Below are 20,274 nucleotides of genomic sequence, written 5' to 3'. Positions count from 1 at the left end.
TGTTGGCTTGGCACCCTGTGCTCCCACTGGAATCAGAGGCGAGTCGACTTTGTGACGAGGACGCACTCCGTACGTACCGAGTGCCCATCGTCGCGATGGGATATCTGGCCCCCCTGAGATACGGGATGCTAGGTCCTTCAGCTCGGCCACGTCCCTCTACCCTGGCGAATCCTCCCTACGCCGGGGCCCTTTTTCGGTCTGGCCAACCAACCGGCCGGTCGCCTCACTCGGACCCCAGGAATGGCATGCTTAATTTGGCATCCCTCTTTGTGGACAAGACGCAAGCCGCCTCTCCCAGAGACAACGAGCACGAACAACACAGCATGATGCCCATGGTGGCTCATACTCGTTCCTCAGCGGGAGTTATTCTTACTCCGTACTTATCTCCACGCATACATCAGCCCAATGGACCGCCTGTGAACAAGGGTTTTGATTGCCCCCGTCTTTCACCGTACGCTTGCACAGGTAGCCCTCCTCTCGGGTGCGCATGCTTTTCAGTGTCTTCTCCCTCCTCTTTCAGTCAGCTGCTGCACATCGTAACTCGCAGCGTGCGTCGCTTCCACGGCAAATCACTTCTGGTGAGTGTTGAAACAACAAAAAAGAACGGCAAGACATTTCATGTACATGTATGATTGGCCCTACAACAGCCAACCACCTTTGCCACTGGCCATAGGCGCCGGACCTGTCACGTACGAACAGAATATCAACAGCTTCGATTTTCGATTGACGAAGCGACTTTTCCTGTCGGCTTCCAAGAGCCTGGAAGATGAACATTATCCCAACCAGTAGAGCACCTCAAAACGGAGGCAGCAATGGCCATCCTGCTTTGCCTGGCGGAACCCCAACAGCGACTGGCGGACCGCCACAGACGAGTTCAGAGTCTGGAGCAGCTCACCGCTCCGACAAGAAGGTTGAGTTCATGGCTTATTTCTTCGAACGGCCTATCGAAAAGCGAGATTTATCCACTCTGGAAGGAAATCCTGGAAACGTACTGATATCATGGACCGTGGTCAATGACAAGGGCAACCGAGCCGACATCGACTGGATTGCGTGGGTTGCCAGGTCTGCGATGATGTCGAACGACGCTGACCAAGTCGTCGTCGACAAAATCATCATCGATCCAAATAGGCCTGCCATGAACAGCGAGCGCGGTTTCCTATCTGACAACTGTAGGTTCTGTTTTGTGCCAACCTGGAGCCTTTCACGGCCATTGTCTGTCATTACATCTTCCTGTCCTCTGTGAGCCTGATAACCATGAGCCACGTCGGCACAACACATCCGACCGCGAAGGAGGGCAATTCAGAGCATGCGCTAACACAGGACTTAGCAGCCATTGCCCCGCAGGGAATCACCCTCAAGTATGGAGAGTGGTTGAAAAAATTACAACAGGGAAAGGACCCGGAGCAAACACAGGAACCCGGCCGACGGCTAGCCTCCGAGACTGACTTCATGAGGTTCCAGATATCGTGGACCGAACACAGCACCGGCGAGAAGGGAGTAGCAAACTCTGGCGTTTTCTTTGTCAGAGCTCCGCCAGGACTGGTCGTTGATCCTTCTTGGGGCAGGAATGTAAGCGGCTATGATGACGTCGGCACGGGAGCAAGCGCAGGCGTGACTGTCGGCACGACGCAAAGCAGCAGCCTGCCCACTTCCACTTCCACTTCCGCCTCAGACGCAGACAGCCAAGCAACATACACGCCCGGCCCAAGCGCCAGCGGACCCGAGCCTGGGGCTACCGCGGGCATAGTCGTCGGCAGTGCCATCGCCGTACTTGTCGTGCCGGGCTCGTATGGTTCTTCCTCCGCCGCCGACGCCGCAAGCAGAGGGAGCAGCTTCCCTTCGATCCCCAGTACAAGACCACCGCCTTCATGGAGGACCAGGCCCTCGGTGCCCCCCAAGCCGCGGGCTCTCATCCGCCCAGCCGATCCCAAGACAGCAGGCGCCAGAATCACACCACGCACCACAAGGCCAACGTTGGCCCTGCTGCCGTCGTCCACGGCGGGCAAGACAAGCGTTGCCAGCCCCCCCCCGACCACGCCGGCAGTTTCACCAATCTCCACGGCGCAGGTGTATTCGACGGCCCGTCAGACTACGCAGACGGCACCCCTGCCCCTGCTGTCGTCGCCGACGCACCCGGCACGCGCCACCACGGCGCAGACATAGACTCGGGCCGAGCGGATCCGCCACATGCTCACATCACGCTGCCCATCCCCCCTCGGATCCGTCACCTCGTGGAGCCACAGCACACAAACGACGATCTCCGCCGCCTCCTCGCCGAGGAAGATCTTCTCGATGAGGAGATTGCTCGCAGGGCCTAGAAGAGCCTCGGGGTCATGGCATCTCCATGAGACGCCCGAGTCGAACATGTTTCGGCACCGTTTTTCTCTCTGCAAAGTCGCAACGGAAAGCCATGTGAAGCGGAGAAGCCCGCTTCCGACGGAACCACAGGATGACATGTCGTCGTCGTCGCCTCGGATAGGTGCAAGCTCGCCACGGGGTCAAAGTCGGAAATGGGGTATGGAAGGACATGTTTGTGGGCGTGGAATCTTCGTCCCGGGCGGTCGGCGCCGTGACCCCATTCGCCAGGGATGTACGTAGCGTAATCTTGTTGGAGCTGGGCTTCCCGCGTCGTTTTGAGATGCTGTCTGGATACGACGCGACGCGACGCGTCCGACTGGACCGGCACGTAACCGGCAGCGGTGTCGGGCTCTTGCTATTGCTGTTCCGTGGCGGTCCGGAGGAATCGAGCCACCAGACTCTGGCCCGGCAAGGTGAGCACAGGTCAAGTGTAGTTTTATTGTAGCGGCAGCGGGCGAAGCCGTTCAACTCAGTCCCTCCCTCAGCCGTCCTTTGTTATACTTGGATTACCGCACAAACAGAGTCTGTATTTCTGCCAGTACAAGAAAATAAAAAGCACCCGCGCGCCAACAAGCGGCGCGGCAACTCCATCCATCGTACGGCCCCAGCAACCAGCCGACTGGCCCAGCTCACGAACCAAGCCACGTCTACGCGGACAGGGCGAGGGGCATGCCGCCCTGCCTCGCCGCACGTCCACCGCGCACGCACGCGCGCGTCGTGCCCAGCTCGTCCCCAAGAAGCCCTAGCTCCGCGAAAACCACCGCCCAGCCAGGTTCGTCGCGATGCTTCCGGCCAAATTGGTGGTGCCCAACGCACTGCCAGCCAAACTAGAAGCCTGGCTGAACTTGTCGCATCTCGAAAAGGCAAGCGTGTTCATGATTGTCAAAACGAGGGCGATGACTATCGTTGGTTCCCCGTCAGCCGTGCCGCACGTCATCCGCGCCATGCGCCATGCGCCATGCCCCTCCTTCCGCCGGCGATGCAGACAGCCAGAAAGACAGACAGACAGATACACAGACGCACGTAGAAGGAAGCAAGAGGGGGGCCGGGAACAAGCGGACAGACAGCACTCACCCACAAGCGGCAGCCAGAGGAACTGCAGCCTCACAATGGCCAGGACGGCCAGCAGGATCCACAGCAGGGGCTGCACGTACAGCGACAGCCAGAAGAACCTGCTGTCGGTGGCATTGACGACCTTGGTGCCGGGCTCGCTCGACTCAAAGACCCATTTGGACTCGCCGGTCTGGGGGTCGACCTCGTTCCACCACCGGAGGCCGACAAGGCGCCGGCCGGCGATGTTCTTGAGGTAGTAGAAGTCTGCGGCGAGGAGGAGGATGGTGATGATGAAGATCATGATCCTGCGGTTGGGATTTTATGACAGTTTCAGCGTCAGCCTTTTTCCACGTCTGGTTGCCGAGGGTTGGAAGGGGGGGGGGCGAGGATAGGGACGCATGTACATGCTTGCCGTGACCCAGAGGCCAAAGAAGTACACCATCACGCTCGCTGCGTATCCGTTAGCCGTGCTCGGGTTTACCGTGTGCTCGTTCGTGGAGCAGAGGCCAGGAGCTGGACGACGGACATATTCTCAAGGCCAGGAAGGCCAGCAGCGTTATGGGGTGCGAACTCAACCGCCAGCTTAGGGTTCCGGGCAACGGCTGCCGCTCCACGTCCATGGCGCCGATGTCTCAACGGATGGCGGATGGAAGATGAAGATGCGCAAGGCGTGGTGGGCGGTTTCGTCACAGCGGCGGGGGGGCCGACGGGTTTGAGTGGCCCCTTCGAGGGCTGCGACGTGGCGACGCGAGGGCAGGCCGGGTGCAGGGCTTGACGGAGGCGAGAAGTCGAAGTCGTGTCTGGTGACGACGCATCCCCGGGCGGTGCGGTGCGTGCGAGTGAGTGTGCGAGGTGGTGGTGGTGGTGTTTGGATGGAGGAGAGAGGCAAGGCGACATGTGGCATCTGGACCCACGTCAGCTTTCAGTGCTCCTTGGACGTGGACGCGCCAGCGCAGATGAGTTGATCCGGCCCGCACCCGCACGTCCAAAAAGGTACAGTCACTCGTCCGGCGTCACGAGAACCTCGTCCGTCTGCCTCCAGCAACTAGAAACCAGCAACCGGTAGAGTTCCGCCGCGCATGCTGCCCTAGCCGCCGTCAATGCGAATCAGGCCCGCGACTTAATCCACGCCATGACATACCAACGTCCAAGCTGCGCGTTGATCTGATCTGGACAGCCATACATCTCATGCCCACCCCTCACTCACATCAAGCAGCAATCGGCCATTCGTGGTCGAAAGCTCGCCACCATGGCCACAGCCGCAGCGGCGTCGACGACCATTCTTCGACGGTCTCTTCTTTATGGTAAGCAGACGCTCCGTCCACCACGCCCGTCATTGTCCTCGCAACTTAAATCTCGCCCAGTCCCCTCCTCTTCGCAAAAGATGCTCGCCAAGTCGCTGGGCCTCGCCTCGGACAATATAACCTACGACCTCGAGGATTCAGTCACACCCTCTCTCAAGCCACAGGCCCGGCAACAGCTCAAGTCGCATCTTTCATCCCTGACGGCTCGCCCGCCATCCATCTCCGAGCTCGCCGTCCGCGTCAACGCCGTCTCCTCCGCCCTCGCCCTCGATGACCTGACGACGCTGTCTCCGGTGCCCCTCGTCGACGCCATTGTCGTGCCCAAAGTTGGGTCGGCCGCCGATTTGACCTTTGTGTCCGACGTCCTGCGCCATGCCGCCCCGGAAAGGCACGCCGCCGCCTCGAGCAGTCCCGTCAAGATCATCGCCCTGATCGAGTCGGCCCGCGCCGTCATGGACCTCTCCAGCATCTGCCGCGCCTCCCCCTACCTGAGCGGCCTGATATTCGCCGCCGAGGACTTCGCCCTCGACTTGTCCATTACGAGGACGCCGTCTCTGAACGAGTTCCTGTATGCCCGTTCCGCAATCGTCACCGCCGCCAGGGCCGCCGGTCTGCCCAGCGCCATCGATCTGGTGTGTACGTCCTACCGTGGCGACGAGGGCATCAGGAGGCTTTCCGAGGAATGCGCCGGCGGCAAGGCAATGGGGTTCAACGGCAAGCAGTGCATACATCCCGACCAGGTGGAAACGGTGCAGAGGTTGTTTGCCCCGAGCCAGGATGAAGTTGCGTGGGCGACGCGGGTGGTGATTGCGGACAAGAAAGCTGCGGCCTCGGGCAGGGGCGCGTGGGCCTTGGATGGCAAGATGATCGACGCTCCGGTTGTTGGCAAGGCGCGAGCCGTCATTGCCAGAGCCGAGCAGTGCGCATTTGACGTTGCTGGTCTGAGGCGCAAGTGGAGCGATCAAGAACCTGAATGAGCAAAACCCGTGAGGCCAGTGCACAAGTTGCAGCCGATGCCAAGGCACACTTTATTTGTACAAGACGGACGAGCCTTGTCGGTCAGGGATAATAGCCGTTGGAGCAGGCACAGATATTGACCCAGGTCCGTGGCGGTCGTCGTCATTGATGATTTGTCCATCCAGGCCTGGACCGGCCAGAGAGGGCAGAGGCCGAGCAAGACCACTGGCATCGAATAACCATTCTAGTCACAGTTTTCGCCCAAGGCCTTCATTCATCACCCCATTCTTCTCGCTGAGACAGGGTCGCTGAATGACCGTCATCTCTTGGCCATGTTACACCTGATTTTACAGCAGCGAGAATGTGGGCGAGTACATGGTTTCTCGAGAAAAGATCTGTCCAAAACCTCCAGGACTTCTGCTCCGGTCAGTCAGATACGTCAATGACAAGCCCAGGAACCCATCCTCCAATGCCATCTCAGCGCACACTACATTATTGCACGCAGAATCGTACAGCACGGCACCGGCACAACCGTCTAGTCATGAGCCATGAGACAGACTTGACAAACGGACAGGTAGCCCAACTGCGTGAAGAAGTGACGGGGTTCCCGACCGTGGCTTCTGAAAACACCTGCACACAATGGTTATTTCGGACGCATCACTCCAACAATAAGAGTAGCATTTTGTTGTAGACTATGCTTGTGAGTGTCAAGGCCATATTCATGGCAAGGCGAACGCCTCGACCAAGACCAACTTGAAAGCGCAACCCGATTTGTCACCTGCCCTTCCAAGATGCCATGCTGGGAAGGCTGATAGGAGAGACTTGATACTAAAGCATGCGGAACCGCAATAGCACTGTATTTTAACAAGGTCAACTCTGTCTGCAAGACTGAGGGGATCCATTTTGTGGCCGAGGTGATGGAATCACATGTTGTCAACAGCCCGTGGATTAAACGGCGCTCGTCGGACCGTCCGCAGTCTGATAAACGTAGAAACGTCTTGTAGACATCTGACTGTTCTCAGCCGGAGCTGAACTCATGCCCTAAAGGTGTGACTGACGGAGTCATCCTTTACGACATGATATCGACATACTGCTCGCCCAGGCTGCGTGCTGTACACGCGCAAGCATCTTGTTTGAGAGAATGCCTAGCGATTTTGCTGGCATGAATGCACAACTTTGTGCATCAACATAGCCTGAAGGCTGAGCTGTACGGCAGCTCATGTGCTTCGTAGAGCGCCGAGTCATGGATGTTTTCCCTTGACGGAGCAAATTTACCTTTTTGCATGCCACTCCCTTGCCTCTGTGTACCCACGTCTCTCCAACGCTCACTGCTAGGATGTTTGTTTGCCTTTTTACCTTGCGCATCGTCTAGGAAGCGCGAGTCTTTGGCCCTGTGAAGATGGTGGAAATCATCGCCAAGACACTGGGCGCAGCTGTCGTGGAAGTCATTGTTGGGGTCGGGTGTGAGAATCGAGTCATCATTTTGTAAAAGCTCTGTTCCATGTTCCAAGCGTCCTCTTGTTAAAGCAAATGTGCCAGAGGCTCGATTCGCTGCACGCCCACGATAAGAATCGCAAGGGGACATCTGCTCATCCGTTCTTGTCTCGAAGCTCTCGAATCCATACAACTCGCGTTCTGTTGTGCGGCAGCCGGGATTACATGTAGTTTGACGGCGCATTCGCCCAATGCATGGGAAAACGCTCTCCGCCCAACCCGTTGGGCTGTTGGGCTTTGTCCGAAACATCGGTGCAGAAACTCTTGCCAAGTCGTACTTGCCGCCACATTGGCTGTCTTCATACGCAAGGTGTCGCGAAGGGTTGAGTGCTTCGTCCACAATGACGCTGTCACGTTGTCTTGGCCCATTCATTGATGGCGAGCGATGGATCCTGGACTGCCGGGAATTTGTGGCGCGCATTATGGGCCTATGTTGATTCTTCTTCCACAAGAACCTGTCTGAATCTTGAGTGGTCTGATTGTCTAATATCAAGGATGCTGTTCCGATTGGGCTGGCTGTATATCCCATATCCATCTCCTCGCCGTGGGAAGTCAGACATGCGTTGGACATGGCAGCGAAGTGTTCTGGTGTACTGAAAAACCGTCCGTGGTTCACTTTCCACCTTTCATCCCAATTTCCTTGTTTCTCTCTCTTCGTGGACACAAATGCATCCGGCTCAGGGAGCCTATTGAATTTTCTACTTGAGTTATCAATATCTGCGGCGCTAAATGTACTCGATTTCGTCTTCGAGAGACTCAAGTCAAAATTGTTGAAGGAGAGGTCTGTCACTTCAAGAGATAGGCAAAGTCAGTTTCAGTTCTAAAAAAAAAAATCAACCACGGGTTTGGGCATACAAGTGATGTTATTCCAACATCTCTCTTCGGGGAGCAAGTGCAGAGCAGAACTGGGAGACAAGTCCTCTGCAACATGAGGTTTCATCTGGTCTCTGGTCAGAAGTGCAAGCAGAATCCTAAGGAGCCAACTTACGATGAGGGGCCCTTTCTTTACTGCATCAGATGTAAAGTTCTTCATTATTTCCTTTCCGGAACGTACCCTACGTTTTTGACGCATTCTAGGACTGTCCTGGCGACGGGCCAGCCCATCTGCATATTCTTGGTCCTCCATCGCCGTGTGTTTGATGTCGTATCTGCTGTCTCGAGTCTTGCGCCGTGTTTGGCGCTGAAATTCATCACAAACATTGCGCTTCTGGGGCCCGGGGGCAGGATTGAAGTAGCGTCTTGACCTTTCGGATCTAAATCTGCCCCCTTTCCGTAACAACTCCAGCTCTGATTGCTCAAGCATCTGTCGATGAGCTGATGAATTCGGGCTGTTCTGAACACAAGGGCTGGCTGGTATAAACAACTCCGAACTGCAAGCTGAGGTCTGTTCCCTTTGCAAACGCTCGTCAGGCTCATGGCCGAATGGGAGATAAGGAGTTCTTTGAGGCCCAGCTTTGTCCCGTGAAATGCCTACGGGATCATTGTTTTGACTTGCTGCACCGAGACATCCCGATCGGACACTCTCCAGCCACGTCTCTACGAGAACCGGTTTTGGGCTTGAGAATGGGACTGATTTCCGACGGCTGGGCAGGCAGAAGCTGCCGTTGTCATGGTTTTGAGACCTTTGCTCACTACCATCTGTTGGAGGCAGGTGAGAGTGATTCGGCATATTGGAGTTCAAACGTCAACTCGTTCGAGGCTGTCGCGAACCAGCAGTTTGACCGTTGTCGTCACGTCGAAAGAGCAAGTACGGTTGAATCTTCAAATCGCTGGCAAGCATGAGCACCTGCGATGTCAGCTATGGCAACTATGACAGCGCAAAGACGAGCTTCTCAACCCTACCTTGCTGAATGAAACCGCAGGAATGTCGCTACAGACAGAGCTCCGAGCGGGGTGCGAGAGAAGGAGAAGGAGACCAAAAAAAAAAAGAAAAGAAAAAAAGGTTGCCCAAGGCTTCCGCATGTTTGCATCGAGTTGATTGTGTTTGATGCTCCAGATATAGAGGCAGCTGCCGACTTCGGAAGGGGAAAAAGTATCAACCTTTGGGCGACATGTCCTGTGCCTGCTTCCAAGACACACCTGATGACGGGGCGCTCCAAGCTTGCGGAAAAGAATGGAAGGAACGAGGGAGTAAACAAGTTCGGAACCGTCTTGGTCCTTCTCGGTGATGTTGTGTCGCCCAAATGGAGATACGCGCAAACGTTTCGAGTTCCATGGCAGCCGCCCAGTCTCGTTTGTCTCAATTACGGGAGCAATGTCTCTTTCGTCTTGCCATGTTGGTGCCGGAAATAGTAGGCGTCCAGCCAAGATACTCCATCCCCGGATTTGCACATGTTGGGCATGGAGCAGCGCCACTGCTACTGATGGCGCCAGAACCCTGCAGCTTCCAAGCTGGAAAAAAAGGAATCTTGTTCCAGGAAACCTGATTTGTTTCGAGCTCGGCCGCATGCACGTAGCACTCCGTTGGGAATCCCTCCCAGATTAACTACTCGGTACAACCACACTAATGCAAATCAAAAGTCCCACAATGCAACGCAGAACCTGGACCCTTGCTTGTTGCCGCCAGACGAGGCTGTTGGAGGCTTGTAGCAGAATATTTTTGGAACCCTCCGATTAGATGGCGCATGAGACGGTGAACACATGACCTGCTGTGTCGGACTACGATTGACCCTCGTCGTCGCGCGCTCCATACAAGTGTTTTGATACTGAAAAGGATCATGGCAGGGAGAATAGCCTCCAACATTATATTGACACAGGAGCATACGATGCTTTCCATCTACTCAGTGCGAGTGACCGGGGCCCATCGGGTGCCAAACCAAGCTGAGTGGTACGGGCCACGTGAAATAGACGAGCCTCGACTTGCGAGACTCCTCAAATCCGTACCTTGCTGCCCTGAAGTGCTACGCTGTTGGACCTGTTGATGGAGATGATTCGTTTCGTCAAGCCGCCATGAGGGACAGACGTTCGTCGACATCAATGATCCAGGCCACCTCACTTCATGGCGGAGTCGTGGAGCCCGTGAACGTCGACAGACACTCGTAGAGACCCCTACCAGCAAGTCGGCTGCCGTCGCAAGGCCACATGCGCTTCGCCCCCCCTCCCCCTCCCCACCACCGACTTCTTATGGGATGGCCGCACGCGTCCTGGGGTTGGTCAATTTGAGCTATATCTTGTGGTGGGCTGCTCGATCTGTTTGGGAATCGACACGCGTCGACGGTGGCTTGCTGCAGGGTCGTGCTCAGAGACAGTCAATCATGCCTCTCCCTCCCTTGAGCTTGTCCTCAAACGAGGACGGACACTGCAGGTGCCTCGGCGGGCGCCTGGGAACTACTAGGTCAGTGAGCATCTGCTGTTTTGACCCTGGCTTTCACCCCTGGACGTGCTGCTTCCTCCAGGGTTTGAGACGCGGGATCGTCCACTGACACGCCCACAGACAACCATTTCCCCCTGAGCAAAAATGACCGTGACGGTCCATTCGAGTGACATGAAATGCCACGAAGCAGCAAGGTGATTGTAAACTGAAGTGAAGAAACATGACGCTTTGCACTTGCCAGCGACTTGTCTCTCCGGATGGTGGCAGAGGGGCTGGCACGTCGTCCTGTCCACGCTGTGCATTTGTATTAGTGAGGGTTCTCGTTTTTAGCTTTTAGAGTATGGGATGTGTGGACCGACTCCTAGTCACTTTTACAAGAGCATTACGAGCCCTTGTCGACAAGGCCGGGCCCTTGTGTGTCGACAGAGGATGTGGGCGAAGCTAGGCAGCTTCCTCCACTTGTCCAGAGTCAGTCGATGCGAAGACGATTTATAACCGTGTGGAAGGCCTCATTCTGACCCTTTTCCCTGTTCGGCTCCGGTCAGCACACGTGTATGCTGAAGTGTCCGTGTCTTGTGAGAATATTGGAACCATTTCGTCTGCCAGTGATTATCTTGGTCCCCAGAGGAGGTCTATGCCGACCAGCAGTCACGGTTCGTTCGTCTGGCTGGCTGGCTGGCTGGCTCGGATTGCCTTGGCCTCGACTTGTGAATGCAGACAGGCCTCTGGTCCTTTGATTAAAACAAGACAAGACACATGCCGCCCTCTGTTGCTGTTTCGACAGCAGGCCGAGCCGCACCATCCGCCCGGCCGCTGCTGCCTGCCCACGCGGGTGCGTCCCCAACTCCCGAAGCGCTTTGGACCCCACGTCGACCCAAACCAGAACCAACCCAACACCAACACCCGACCCGAACCCAACGGCGCGAGTCGAGCCGAGAAGCAACAAGTCAAGTCAAGCAAGCGAGCAAGCGAGCGAGCAAGCAAGCAAGCAAGCAAGCAAGCAAGCAAGCACCAGCCAGTCGCCTGACCGTACGGCGTTTCGAGCCGGCAATCTGCCTCGCCGCTAGTCCGGCCCTCCAACCGCAGACTAGAGGTTTCAGTACTCGTAATTTGCCCTGCAAAGCAACTAGCTGCCTCGTTCTACAAAGGCCGACGGAAGTTGACGCTCCAGAAATGGTACTTCGCCTCGTTGTGGGAACTCGGTCCAGTCAAAAGCCTCGAGGCCGGCGTTAGCGCAGCACATTGTCCCGCTGCATTTCGGCGGCGATCCCTAACGCTGATGAGATCAGCAGAGCAGAGCCCATCATGGACTCTCTGAACACATTGTCCTCTCCTCTCTCTGCACGCCATGGCGACTCGGCAGTGTGCTGTGCGCCGGCCAAGTGGACCTGGGGCTCTTCACCCATTGTTCGCTGCAGTCTGGAGATTAAACTCGCAGCTCGCAGGACTGCAGCAGCGCACTTCATCGACGGCACTTGGCCTTCTCCTTATACCAGCATCGCCCACGCGACTTCGCTGCCGCGCCCACAATTTCGTCCTCGTCCATCCGGCCTCCAACCCGACCGTACGCTGAGGTAGGTTCAAACCGCCGTCCTGCTCCCCGCGACACTTGGCGCAGGGTTCCGAGTGCTGTTCCGAGTGCTAGACCCTGTCCAGCCCTCGGCAAACGCCTCCTCTGAGCCACGGCAGCCGGCAGGCGGGGGAGTCGGCCAATTTTGGCTCATAGCTCAGTCCATATCTCCGACTAGTTGCTAGTCGTTGTCGCATGTCTTCTATTTTCCAAACGGCCAACCTTGCCTAGAGAAAACACGTACCCTTCCTCAGCCGCCTTGGTGTTCGCATCGCCCTCAAGCCTCTCCCCAATATCAATCCCTTCATCCGCAGCCTTGCGTTTACGTCCTTTCAAGAAACACTCACACCACCGCCGTTCCATTTCTACCCTCCCATCCATCGTCTGACCCCGTCGCATAGAACTGAGACGAGAGATAAGCGCAACAACATATTGGCCATGTCGAAGCTATTCATCGGGTAAGCACAGACAGATAACTCATCGGAATTCCCCCCTCGGTCAAAAACCTTCCCCACAGCATCGTGTCACCGCCGCCGCCGCCGAAAAAAAAAGCCACCAACTGACAGCGTAGAAAGCGGCCTCGCATGGCATACCGAAACGGCCACTCTTCGCCAGAAGTTTGAGGAGTTTGGCGCTGTTGAAGAAGCGGTATGTTTGTTCTGTTCCTTTCATTTGTGGTGTTTCAGAGTCTTTTGGCCTGCGCGCGGATCATGATCGCTGTTCCAACCTCTCAATGACACCCTCGTTTGCTTCGTTCAAAGTGCGTCAAGATCGTTTTCTAATTTGAGTTTGTCTCTGCGCGTGAAGGTGGTGGTTAAGGATCGAGATACTCTTCGCAGCCGCGGCTTTGGTTTTGTGCGCTACACCCAAGAGAGTGATGCCCAGAACGCTATAGCTGCCATGAACAACGTCGAGTACGAGCCCCTTTCGCTTCTTCTCTGTCGTCACGGACCGAGTGCTTGATTGGTCGCCCGGTTTGACCCGGTTTCTAATATTGGATTTAGATTTGACGGTCGAACGATTCGCGTGGACAAAGCGTCTGACAATAGCTCTCGCGGCGGTTATGGGGGTGGTCGAGGAGGAGGCGCGGCATTTGGAGGAAGGGGAGGCTACGGGACACCGATGCCTTACGGTCTGCCGCAGCAGCCTCCTGCCTATCCAGTCGTCGCTCCTCAGATGTACGCACCCGCTGCGGTAGCATATGGTCGGCCTTACCCTCAACCTCAGCCGGGCTACGGCATGCCTCCTCAGGGTACGCCTATCCGATCTCCTGACCCTGTATTCCTTCTCGGGCGCATAGGTTAACAATGAGTGCAGCATACGGCGTTCCGCAATACGGATACGCAGACCCCTCTCAGCAGCCAGTTCCCATGTCGCAGCAGCACCAGCCTCCTGCTCAACCGCCTCCTCAGGGTGGGAGGGGGTATTAACGTTGGTGTCTGGGGATAGCGCGTATCATGCCATGCTTCCGACACGAGAGGTTGCCAAGCAGAAGGGCTGAACGGTGTTCCACGCCTTCGACTTCTCTCGACACGCTATCTCCATAAGGCGTTTTGGGGTGTGGTGTAAGGGCAGGGGCTAGGGATGAGGGCTTGGAGAGACGGGGTGAAATTCCGCTCAAATGTCCCGATATCTGGGCTGGCCGGCCATCCTGGCTTTTCCGCTAGTTTTCGGTACATTGGCGCCGGCTCAATTGAAGCTGCATGTTCACTCTGGTGCCCTGTTTTAGTGCATCTCTCCGTCTTATTTGCATAGGGACAATGTCCCTTTCCTGCCTATTTTTTGAGTATCCGAAGAGGGTTGGAATACGTCCACTGAAAAGAAACGGCGGCGATGCGATAATGGTCTATAACTACCTGCCAAATGCGACTTAAACAGAAGTGACGGCCAACAAATTCGATTGCGAAGATGATAAACAAACCACGCTGAGGAGCAGGCTGCATCTATTGGATGGAGGGAGGAGAGAACAGGGTTGCGCGGCAAAAGCTAGTCCACATCACCAGATTGAAGAAAGTAAAAGGATAGGGTTTAAAAAAAAAGGTGTTTCTCGCTCCGTGGGGTTGTCTATAAAAAGCATGCCGTTTTATATGTAAGCGTCTATCCCGAGTCGGCAGGCTTCCTGTATACTAATTGCCGAGGAGGTCGAGATTAAAAAAACACTGAAGTGAGCCCCGCTTGTTCGACCCTAGGATGAAGTTCCGTTGACCGATTGTTCGAGAGCTCGAACGCGTTGTGCCAAGTCGCTGACATGATGATCTCCACTATCCGGAGACAACTCATTGAGGGCAAGCTCAAGGCCGTAAAGATAGTCTTTGTTCAGACCGCTTGGGCCTTTGCTGTTGAAGATATGCCGTGCCAGCGCCTGGGGATCTTGAGGGCCGACGAATTGCTCATTATCTGGCGTGCCAATGTACACCAGAGTCTTCATTGGCGTTGACCCGTCGGCGGGATAAAAAGGTGTGTAGTGGATGGAGTAGCCGTTGATCTCTCTGATATCCAGGTACTCCTTGACTTCAGACACTTTTTCCGGCACGATACGATACGCGACCCCCCAGACCTTTTCTGGCGCCGAATCGTGGTGGTCTGTCAGCTTCTCCCAGTAAGAGCGCTCGATCAGGGTGACAACCCGACCAGGGGCCTCTGGCGTACCACGGTGGTCCTCACTAGAAATGGGTCAAAAGTTGGAAAAGGGGGAAAAAGGGGGAGGGGGGACATCGGACAATTGTCGCCATCATGTAGCCCAAGGAGGAGCGTGAGACCAACCTTGCCTGGCGATGAGGATGTGTAAGTAGAGACTCAAGGCGGGGGCGAGTATGTTTCCTGATTCCTTGTACATACCTGCCAGAATCTCCTGACATAACCATTTACCCAGCCCGGAACTCTTCTATCTGGCGGCACCCAAGAACGAGACGGTCAGTTTACATTGATGCACGTGCACGGGGTCGTCCATGGAAGGACGAAGAGGACATAGCATGTATGTACCAAAGTGTGGCGGCGGTTTCCATATGAGACTCCTGCAGTAGCCGGTGCAATTAGCTATGTGGAAGCAGATCAAGCGGATAGAAGAACAGGATACCAAGGGACTTACCCGTAGCCGAAGAGCCAGAACTCGGATGCAGTCTCGTAATCGGTTGTGTTGGCCGTGGCGGGCATGGTAACTACCTTGTTACAGCCAGAAAGGCAGCCACAGAGTAGATGAGGAACCGTGGTGCTCCTTGCAGCTTGATATCATGGCAGATGTTTTATTAGCCAGGGCCGGGCGGCTTCTCGGAGGCCCCAGACCCATTGATGTGAAGTGGGGCGACAACGTGATTGCCAGGGGAAGGCACGATCGTCATCGTCTCCATAGCCCATACTCAAGTTGCTAGGTACGTCTCTATAGCGCGCGCGGGGGGGTACCGAGGTGTTCTTTGGACCAGCCTCAGCTTCATCAGCCATGACAAGACAGCTTTGAACCAGCATGTAATGATTTTAAAGCACCTTGTAGTAGTTCTGCTGCCGTTGGAAATCGGGGCCGCGCGCGTGGCCCACGCGTCCTACATAGCCTCATGGGCACCTAGGTATCTGGGTAAGTAAGTACCTAGGTATGCGCTCATAGAGTTTAGACGTCCGCCGGTGTCAATGGGAGCGGCATGCCCAACCCATCTGCCGCCTGGTAGTTGAACAAACACGAAACTTCTCGAATCAATGTAGTTCATCGCCGGGCGGACCCGCGACCCGGCTGTCGGCACCCCATGCAGGTGCTGGCCATCTGCGGGCACAGTGGTGGTGGTGGACATGTGGTGTCTCGGGCGTGTCCTGCCAAGTACATGCCCTGCCTAAGAAGTAGGTACTTACCTACTTGTACTTCTTGGGCACTTGGCGCAATGTTGGTGACGCTCGGGCTACAGACTCCATAATTCGGAGCAGCTGGGGCAAACAATGGACCTTGATGCTTGGTTAAGTACGCAGTTGGAACCGAACCGAACGTCTCTTCTCAGCCTCAGTCAAACACAAAGCCTGAATCAGCCCTGCTGCTTGTCCGTCTGTATAAAGCAGTTCGGCACCCTGGCCGTTTCGCTCATTTCTACCCCAGCCTTGGCCATCCCCGCTGTACGTCAGTCAAGCAAAGGACTGCTGCACCATGGCATACAACCGGCCCTTCGATCCAGATGCCTTGCCCAGGTACCAATTCGACCCCTCATCGTTGCTTCGCGATACCGCACATCGAACCCCATGACATGTGTTTGTTAACGCTCTCTCTCCCGTCCACAAGTTTCCCCGAGCCCGAACGAGTAGGTCATTCAATTTCGTCCGGGAGTCAAATTTACATGGCCGCGCGGAGACAAGAGGCGCTCTCGCTCTACACGCGCCTTGGCCGTCCAAAACACACATGTTAACCCAATCTTTCTTCTCAACCTCTCTAGAAGTCTGGCTCCTCGCCGCCGCAGACGCACCAGCAAAGCCGTTACGAAAAGAAACCCCCTCCAGCAATCCCGAGAGCCAGTTACTCCGCGCCCCATCCTCAGCCAGCCCACGGCCAAACCTTTCATTGCGGCTCCAGCCATGCACCCGGACCGGCCGCACCTCGACCTGCTTCCCAGCCTCAAAGTCGCCCAACACCACCACAGAACCACTCGGCACCCCCGCCGACCCCAGATTCCGCGTCTGGCCCCGACTCGACACTGCTGCCGCTCTTCCGGGCTGTAGACAAGGACAGTAAGTTTTTCAGAAACTTGACAACCAGAAGTGCGGCCACCGCGCACACGCAGGCCGGCCGAGGTTGTCATTCCGCCATGTTGAACAAAAACGAGACCCTCTCGGCGTGACATCGCTGACATGCCGCTAGACACCGGCCAGCTCTCCGAAAAGGAACTCTCGGCAGCTCTCGTGAACGGCGACTGGACAGCGTTTGACATTCAAACCGTCCGGATGATGATTCGCATGTTCGACTCTGATCGCAGCGGCACCATCAACTTTGAGGAGTTTTGCGGACTATGGTCCTTCCTTGCCTCTTGGCGTACCCTGTTCGACCGCTTCGACGTCGATCGCAGCGGCAACATCTCTCTCCAGGAGTTCACCGATGCCCTGATCGCGTTCCGCTACCGCCTCAGCCCCCAGTTTGTCGAATTGCTCTTCCGCACTTACGATAAGCGCAACGAGGGCGTCATGAGTTTCGATCTGTTTGTGCAGAGCTGCATCTCGCTCAAGCGCATGACGGATGTTTTCAAGAAGTACGACGACGACCGGGACGGCTTCATCACGCTGAGTTTTGAGGACTTTTTGAGCGAAATCTTGAGACAGCTCAAGTAGGGACTGGAGGGGGGAAAAAAAAAAAAAAAAAATCAAAAAAAAAATCAAAAAATCAAAATTGAGCTGGGTGAATGAGAACATGTCATGAAACACAATGCATGGGAATTAGGACATTCACAGAGGGCAAATGGTTGGGATTGATGACTGGTTGGCTAGTGATCCAAGCTTTTGGGGTGGATGATACCCTTCGAACGGAGATACGAGCCGCTCTGAAGCTTAAAGCAGGAGCTACTCGAGTGGAATGTGTGTTGTGGCGCGATATTGTGGCTCTCTTTAATTTTTTTCGTTTGTTTTTTATATTTTCATTTTTATTATTCTTGTTACCGCAGCAGACAAGACCGACCCCATTTCAAATACTTGGCTGGATTTGGAGCAAGATACGGAGTACATTAACACCATTTCATATCGGAGTATTAAATATCAAGTACTCTGGATGAAGCCAGGCTCAGATGACTTGGAGCTTATGAAACATTAGTGCGGCTGAGCATGCGTGACGTAAAGGGCAAAAAGGTAGAAACGAGTATCATACCATATTTCCCGCCGGCTATGCGACGCGATCGAAGCGCTGACGTCGTATATTGGCGCAACAAGGTGTGAACAACAGGACAGCTCTGAGCCTTTTAAGCCAGAAACATGCTCGGCCAGAGTTGACTGACCCTGAACTGCGAGCCTATGCCCTCCCCGCAGGCATTGGCAGAGAGCAGATAGGGAATACTCAAGTGACGGTTCAGGCAGCCTGGTTCAACGACGGCCGTTTCTTCCGACACCCACAACCCGTCACTCGTCAGGACGATTTCTTCACCAACGTTGAGAGCCATGATTTCAGTGGGCTTGTCCATCTTTCCGCCTCTCTTGGAATCCGCTGTACGGGAGCCGTGGACGCCAGCCGTCACGCCGTGCACAAAGCGACGCACCTCATAAGTCTTGTACTTCTTCCTCCGGGTCAAACGCTTGGCTAGGCCTCTGATAAACTTGTCTCCGTCGTACGTGCTGATCCAGGCTCTTGCACCCAGCTTAGATATAATCTCTTGGCCGTCGTGAAAGCCACTCGTGAGGTTGCCGCCGAGCCACCACGGCTGGGATATGGCATCAAAGCAATGTAGAAGAGCTGTGAGCGGCAGCGTAGCTTCGGAGACAAGGTGTGAGGTTGCGTACCCCTCAATGGCGCTGTAGGAGATGCCGTGGGGAGACAATATCACGGATACCCCAGATGCCCTCCGGTTCCTGGCGTGAAGTGCGGCTAAGGATCGACCTGCCTTGGACGGGTGACTGACGGGGCTTTCAGCAGGTCTAAGTGGTGGCAAAGCTGGGAGCAGTGGTAAAGTAGGCGTGTCGAGGGTCTCGGGAGTATAAAGGTCGGTTGGGCTCGCTGTCCCTGAGGCAAACTTTAACGAAGGAGTTGAGACACGAGTGGAAGCTGTGGGCGGTGGCGATCGAGAGGTTAATAGTCCCGAGGGCGTCGGTCTGTACGTTATTCCTATTGCCGAATCGACCCCTTTCGTATTTCTTCGCCGGGAAATGAAAGAAACAGTCACGAGGCCTCCGTCTCCGCCGGCCACACCAGAGCGTATAGGTATTCTAATGGCAGTGTCTCGGCCAGTGTGTCGAGGGTCCTGCCATCGCTGAAGGGTGACAATTTTCCTCTCATCGAAATATCCCCAGCTTCGAATTAGTTTTGCCGCCGTAGGCTCCGCTAGTATGGTCGTCTTCGTGCCGCAGGGTGCGAGCTGCCGAAGGGTAGCCTCATTGCAGTGGTCGCTGCGGCCATTACTGACGATAACTAGGTCAGGCTCAGGTAGGTCTCGTAACGTTGAGACGCATGCTCCCTGAACATGAGTCGTAGAGGAAAATTTGGAGTGGAAGATGTTTGACGGTCCGACAAGCCACGGATCGAGGAGAATTCGGAACAGCTGGGGCACCCCTACACAACCGATGGGATCAGACCGAACTGGTTCAAACGTAAGTAAGAATGATGCATCCCAATTCAGCTGTCGAATGCTAAGTGCCATTCTGGAGGCTGGTGGGCGCGTTTTGAATGGCCAAAGAGGCTCTTTTTGGGGATGAAAAAGCCGCCTGGCAAAACAACTGCGCACGAGGCAGATGTTATGAGCCGCGGGTTTTGGCTCATGCTGCCTGTCTGGTCAACAAAAGCGTAGCTCGCCGAAACAATGACAAGATGTTGCAGAGTGTTTCACAGTTGGCATTATGCGCAACCAAGACCCTGTGCTTCGGAGCATTTTGTCGACAGTATGTTGGTATGAGAGGGTCGATGAGGCTACTGCAAGAATAAGTCGCGTATGGAACAGCGTCCGGAAGCATATCTAACGCCGTTAGAATGTCCATCCGGCTCATCTATTTGCATGGAATATATGTGCTCAGTGGTGGTTTGATTCCCATCCCCAGTCGTACTGCGAGAAAAAGTTGACTAAAAAGAACCTCTCTTGTTGAGGTCGACGACAGTATGCGCAGGCCGCCCGTCCGAACAGCTGAGGAATTCAACGTGGGAGCTGCAACGGAAGGCTTTGATGAGGAGTACCAACCCCAAATTCCATGGCAACAAATTAACATACCAGTGCTGGTGGTTGCACTTTGGTCAGTTGCATACCAGCCAGCCTCCTAGACAGCCTTAAACTAGTTCCCGAGTCGGAGTCATCCATGGCCGCTCTCGCCCTCCAAGTCGACATGGTGTCAGCAAGCAGACGAACAGGGAACAGGATGAAATAATCTCATGCTGCTGTGTCGCCAGCTTTGGTAGTCTTGTGAGGGCAAGGCTGGCTCGGCTGCATCTAAGTAAGCTGGTTGATGCGATAGTTGATGGCGAGCAGGAATGACGCTCTCTGGAGCTCTCAATGTCGGGAAGGGCGCAACGAATCACTCGGCCTCCCGAGAGACGCCCCACCTGACATGGAAGCGCCCCCGCGCCTATGCAGCCC

The 20,274-nt window shown here is 55.4% G+C and overlaps 7 protein-coding genes across 7 annotated transcripts; 4 read left to right on the top strand and 3 right to left on the bottom strand.

Moving 5' to 3' along the window:
- Window positions 1-766: 766 nt before the first annotated feature.
- Window positions 767-2,318, top strand: MAM_02019 (uncharacterized protein; the record flags this gene model as incomplete). Its single annotated transcript, XM_040820818.1, has 3 exons — window positions 767-1,169; window positions 1,328-1,767; window positions 1,824-2,318. 3 exons carry the CDS (start codon window positions 767-769, stop codon window positions 2,316-2,318), a joined length of 1,338 nt encoding a protein of 445 aa, XP_040681161.1.
- Window positions 2,319-3,100: 782 nt separating this feature from the next.
- MAM_02018 (Golgi apparatus membrane protein tvp-23) lies at window positions 3,101-4,031 on the bottom strand (the record flags this gene model as incomplete). Its single annotated transcript, XM_040820817.1, has 4 exons — window positions 3,101-3,258; window positions 3,433-3,716; window positions 3,816-3,861; window positions 3,938-4,031. The coding sequence occupies 4 exons, from the start codon at window positions 4,029-4,031 to the stop codon at window positions 3,101-3,103; spliced, it is 582 nt and encodes a 193-aa protein (XP_040681160.1).
- Window positions 4,032-4,660: 629 nt separating this feature from the next.
- MAM_02017 (citrate lyase subunit beta (Citrate (pro-3S)-lyase subunit beta)) lies at window positions 4,661-5,692 on the top strand (the record flags this gene model as incomplete). Its single annotated transcript, XM_040820816.1, has 2 exons — window positions 4,661-4,715; window positions 4,776-5,692. The coding sequence occupies 2 exons, from the start codon at window positions 4,661-4,663 to the stop codon at window positions 5,690-5,692; spliced, it is 972 nt and encodes a 323-aa protein (XP_040681159.1).
- A 6,795-nt stretch (window positions 5,693-12,487) lies between these two features.
- Window positions 12,488-13,479, top strand: MAM_02016 (cold response protein 2; the record flags this gene model as incomplete). The annotated part of the gene is made up of 5 exons (XM_040820815.1): window positions 12,488-12,507; window positions 12,616-12,697; window positions 12,857-12,963; window positions 13,054-13,301; window positions 13,367-13,479. The coding sequence occupies 5 exons, from the start codon at window positions 12,488-12,490 to the stop codon at window positions 13,477-13,479; spliced, it is 570 nt and encodes a 189-aa protein (XP_040681158.1).
- Window positions 13,480-14,234: 755 nt separating this feature from the next.
- Window positions 14,235-15,202, bottom strand: MAM_02015 (ChaC-like protein; the record flags this gene model as incomplete). Its single annotated transcript, XM_040820814.1, has 2 exons — window positions 14,235-14,712; window positions 15,138-15,202. 2 exons carry the CDS (start codon window positions 15,200-15,202, stop codon window positions 14,235-14,237), a joined length of 543 nt encoding a protein of 180 aa, XP_040681157.1.
- A 1,665-nt stretch (window positions 15,203-16,867) lies between these two features.
- On the top strand, window positions 16,868-17,341 carry MAM_02014 (peflin; the record flags this gene model as incomplete). The annotated part of the gene is made up of 1 exon (XM_040820813.1): window positions 16,868-17,341. The coding sequence occupies one exon, from the start codon at window positions 16,868-16,870 to the stop codon at window positions 17,339-17,341; it is 474 nt and encodes a 157-aa protein (XP_040681156.1).
- A 620-nt stretch (window positions 17,342-17,961) lies between these two features.
- On the bottom strand, window positions 17,962-19,350 carry MAM_02013 (uncharacterized protein; the record flags this gene model as incomplete). The annotated part of the gene is made up of 1 exon (XM_040820812.1): window positions 17,962-19,350. The coding sequence occupies one exon, from the start codon at window positions 19,348-19,350 to the stop codon at window positions 17,962-17,964; it is 1,389 nt and encodes a 462-aa protein (XP_040681155.1).
- Window positions 19,351-20,274: the final 924 nt, after the last annotated feature.

This window comes from Metarhizium album (genome assembly GCF_000804445.1).
Source record: "Metarhizium album ARSEF 1941 chromosome Unknown scaffold_3, whole genome shotgun sequence".
NCBI lineage: Eukaryota > Fungi > Ascomycota > Sordariomycetes > Hypocreales > Clavicipitaceae > Metarhizium > Metarhizium album.
This window is presented reverse-complemented; position numbering and strand designations above follow the sequence as displayed.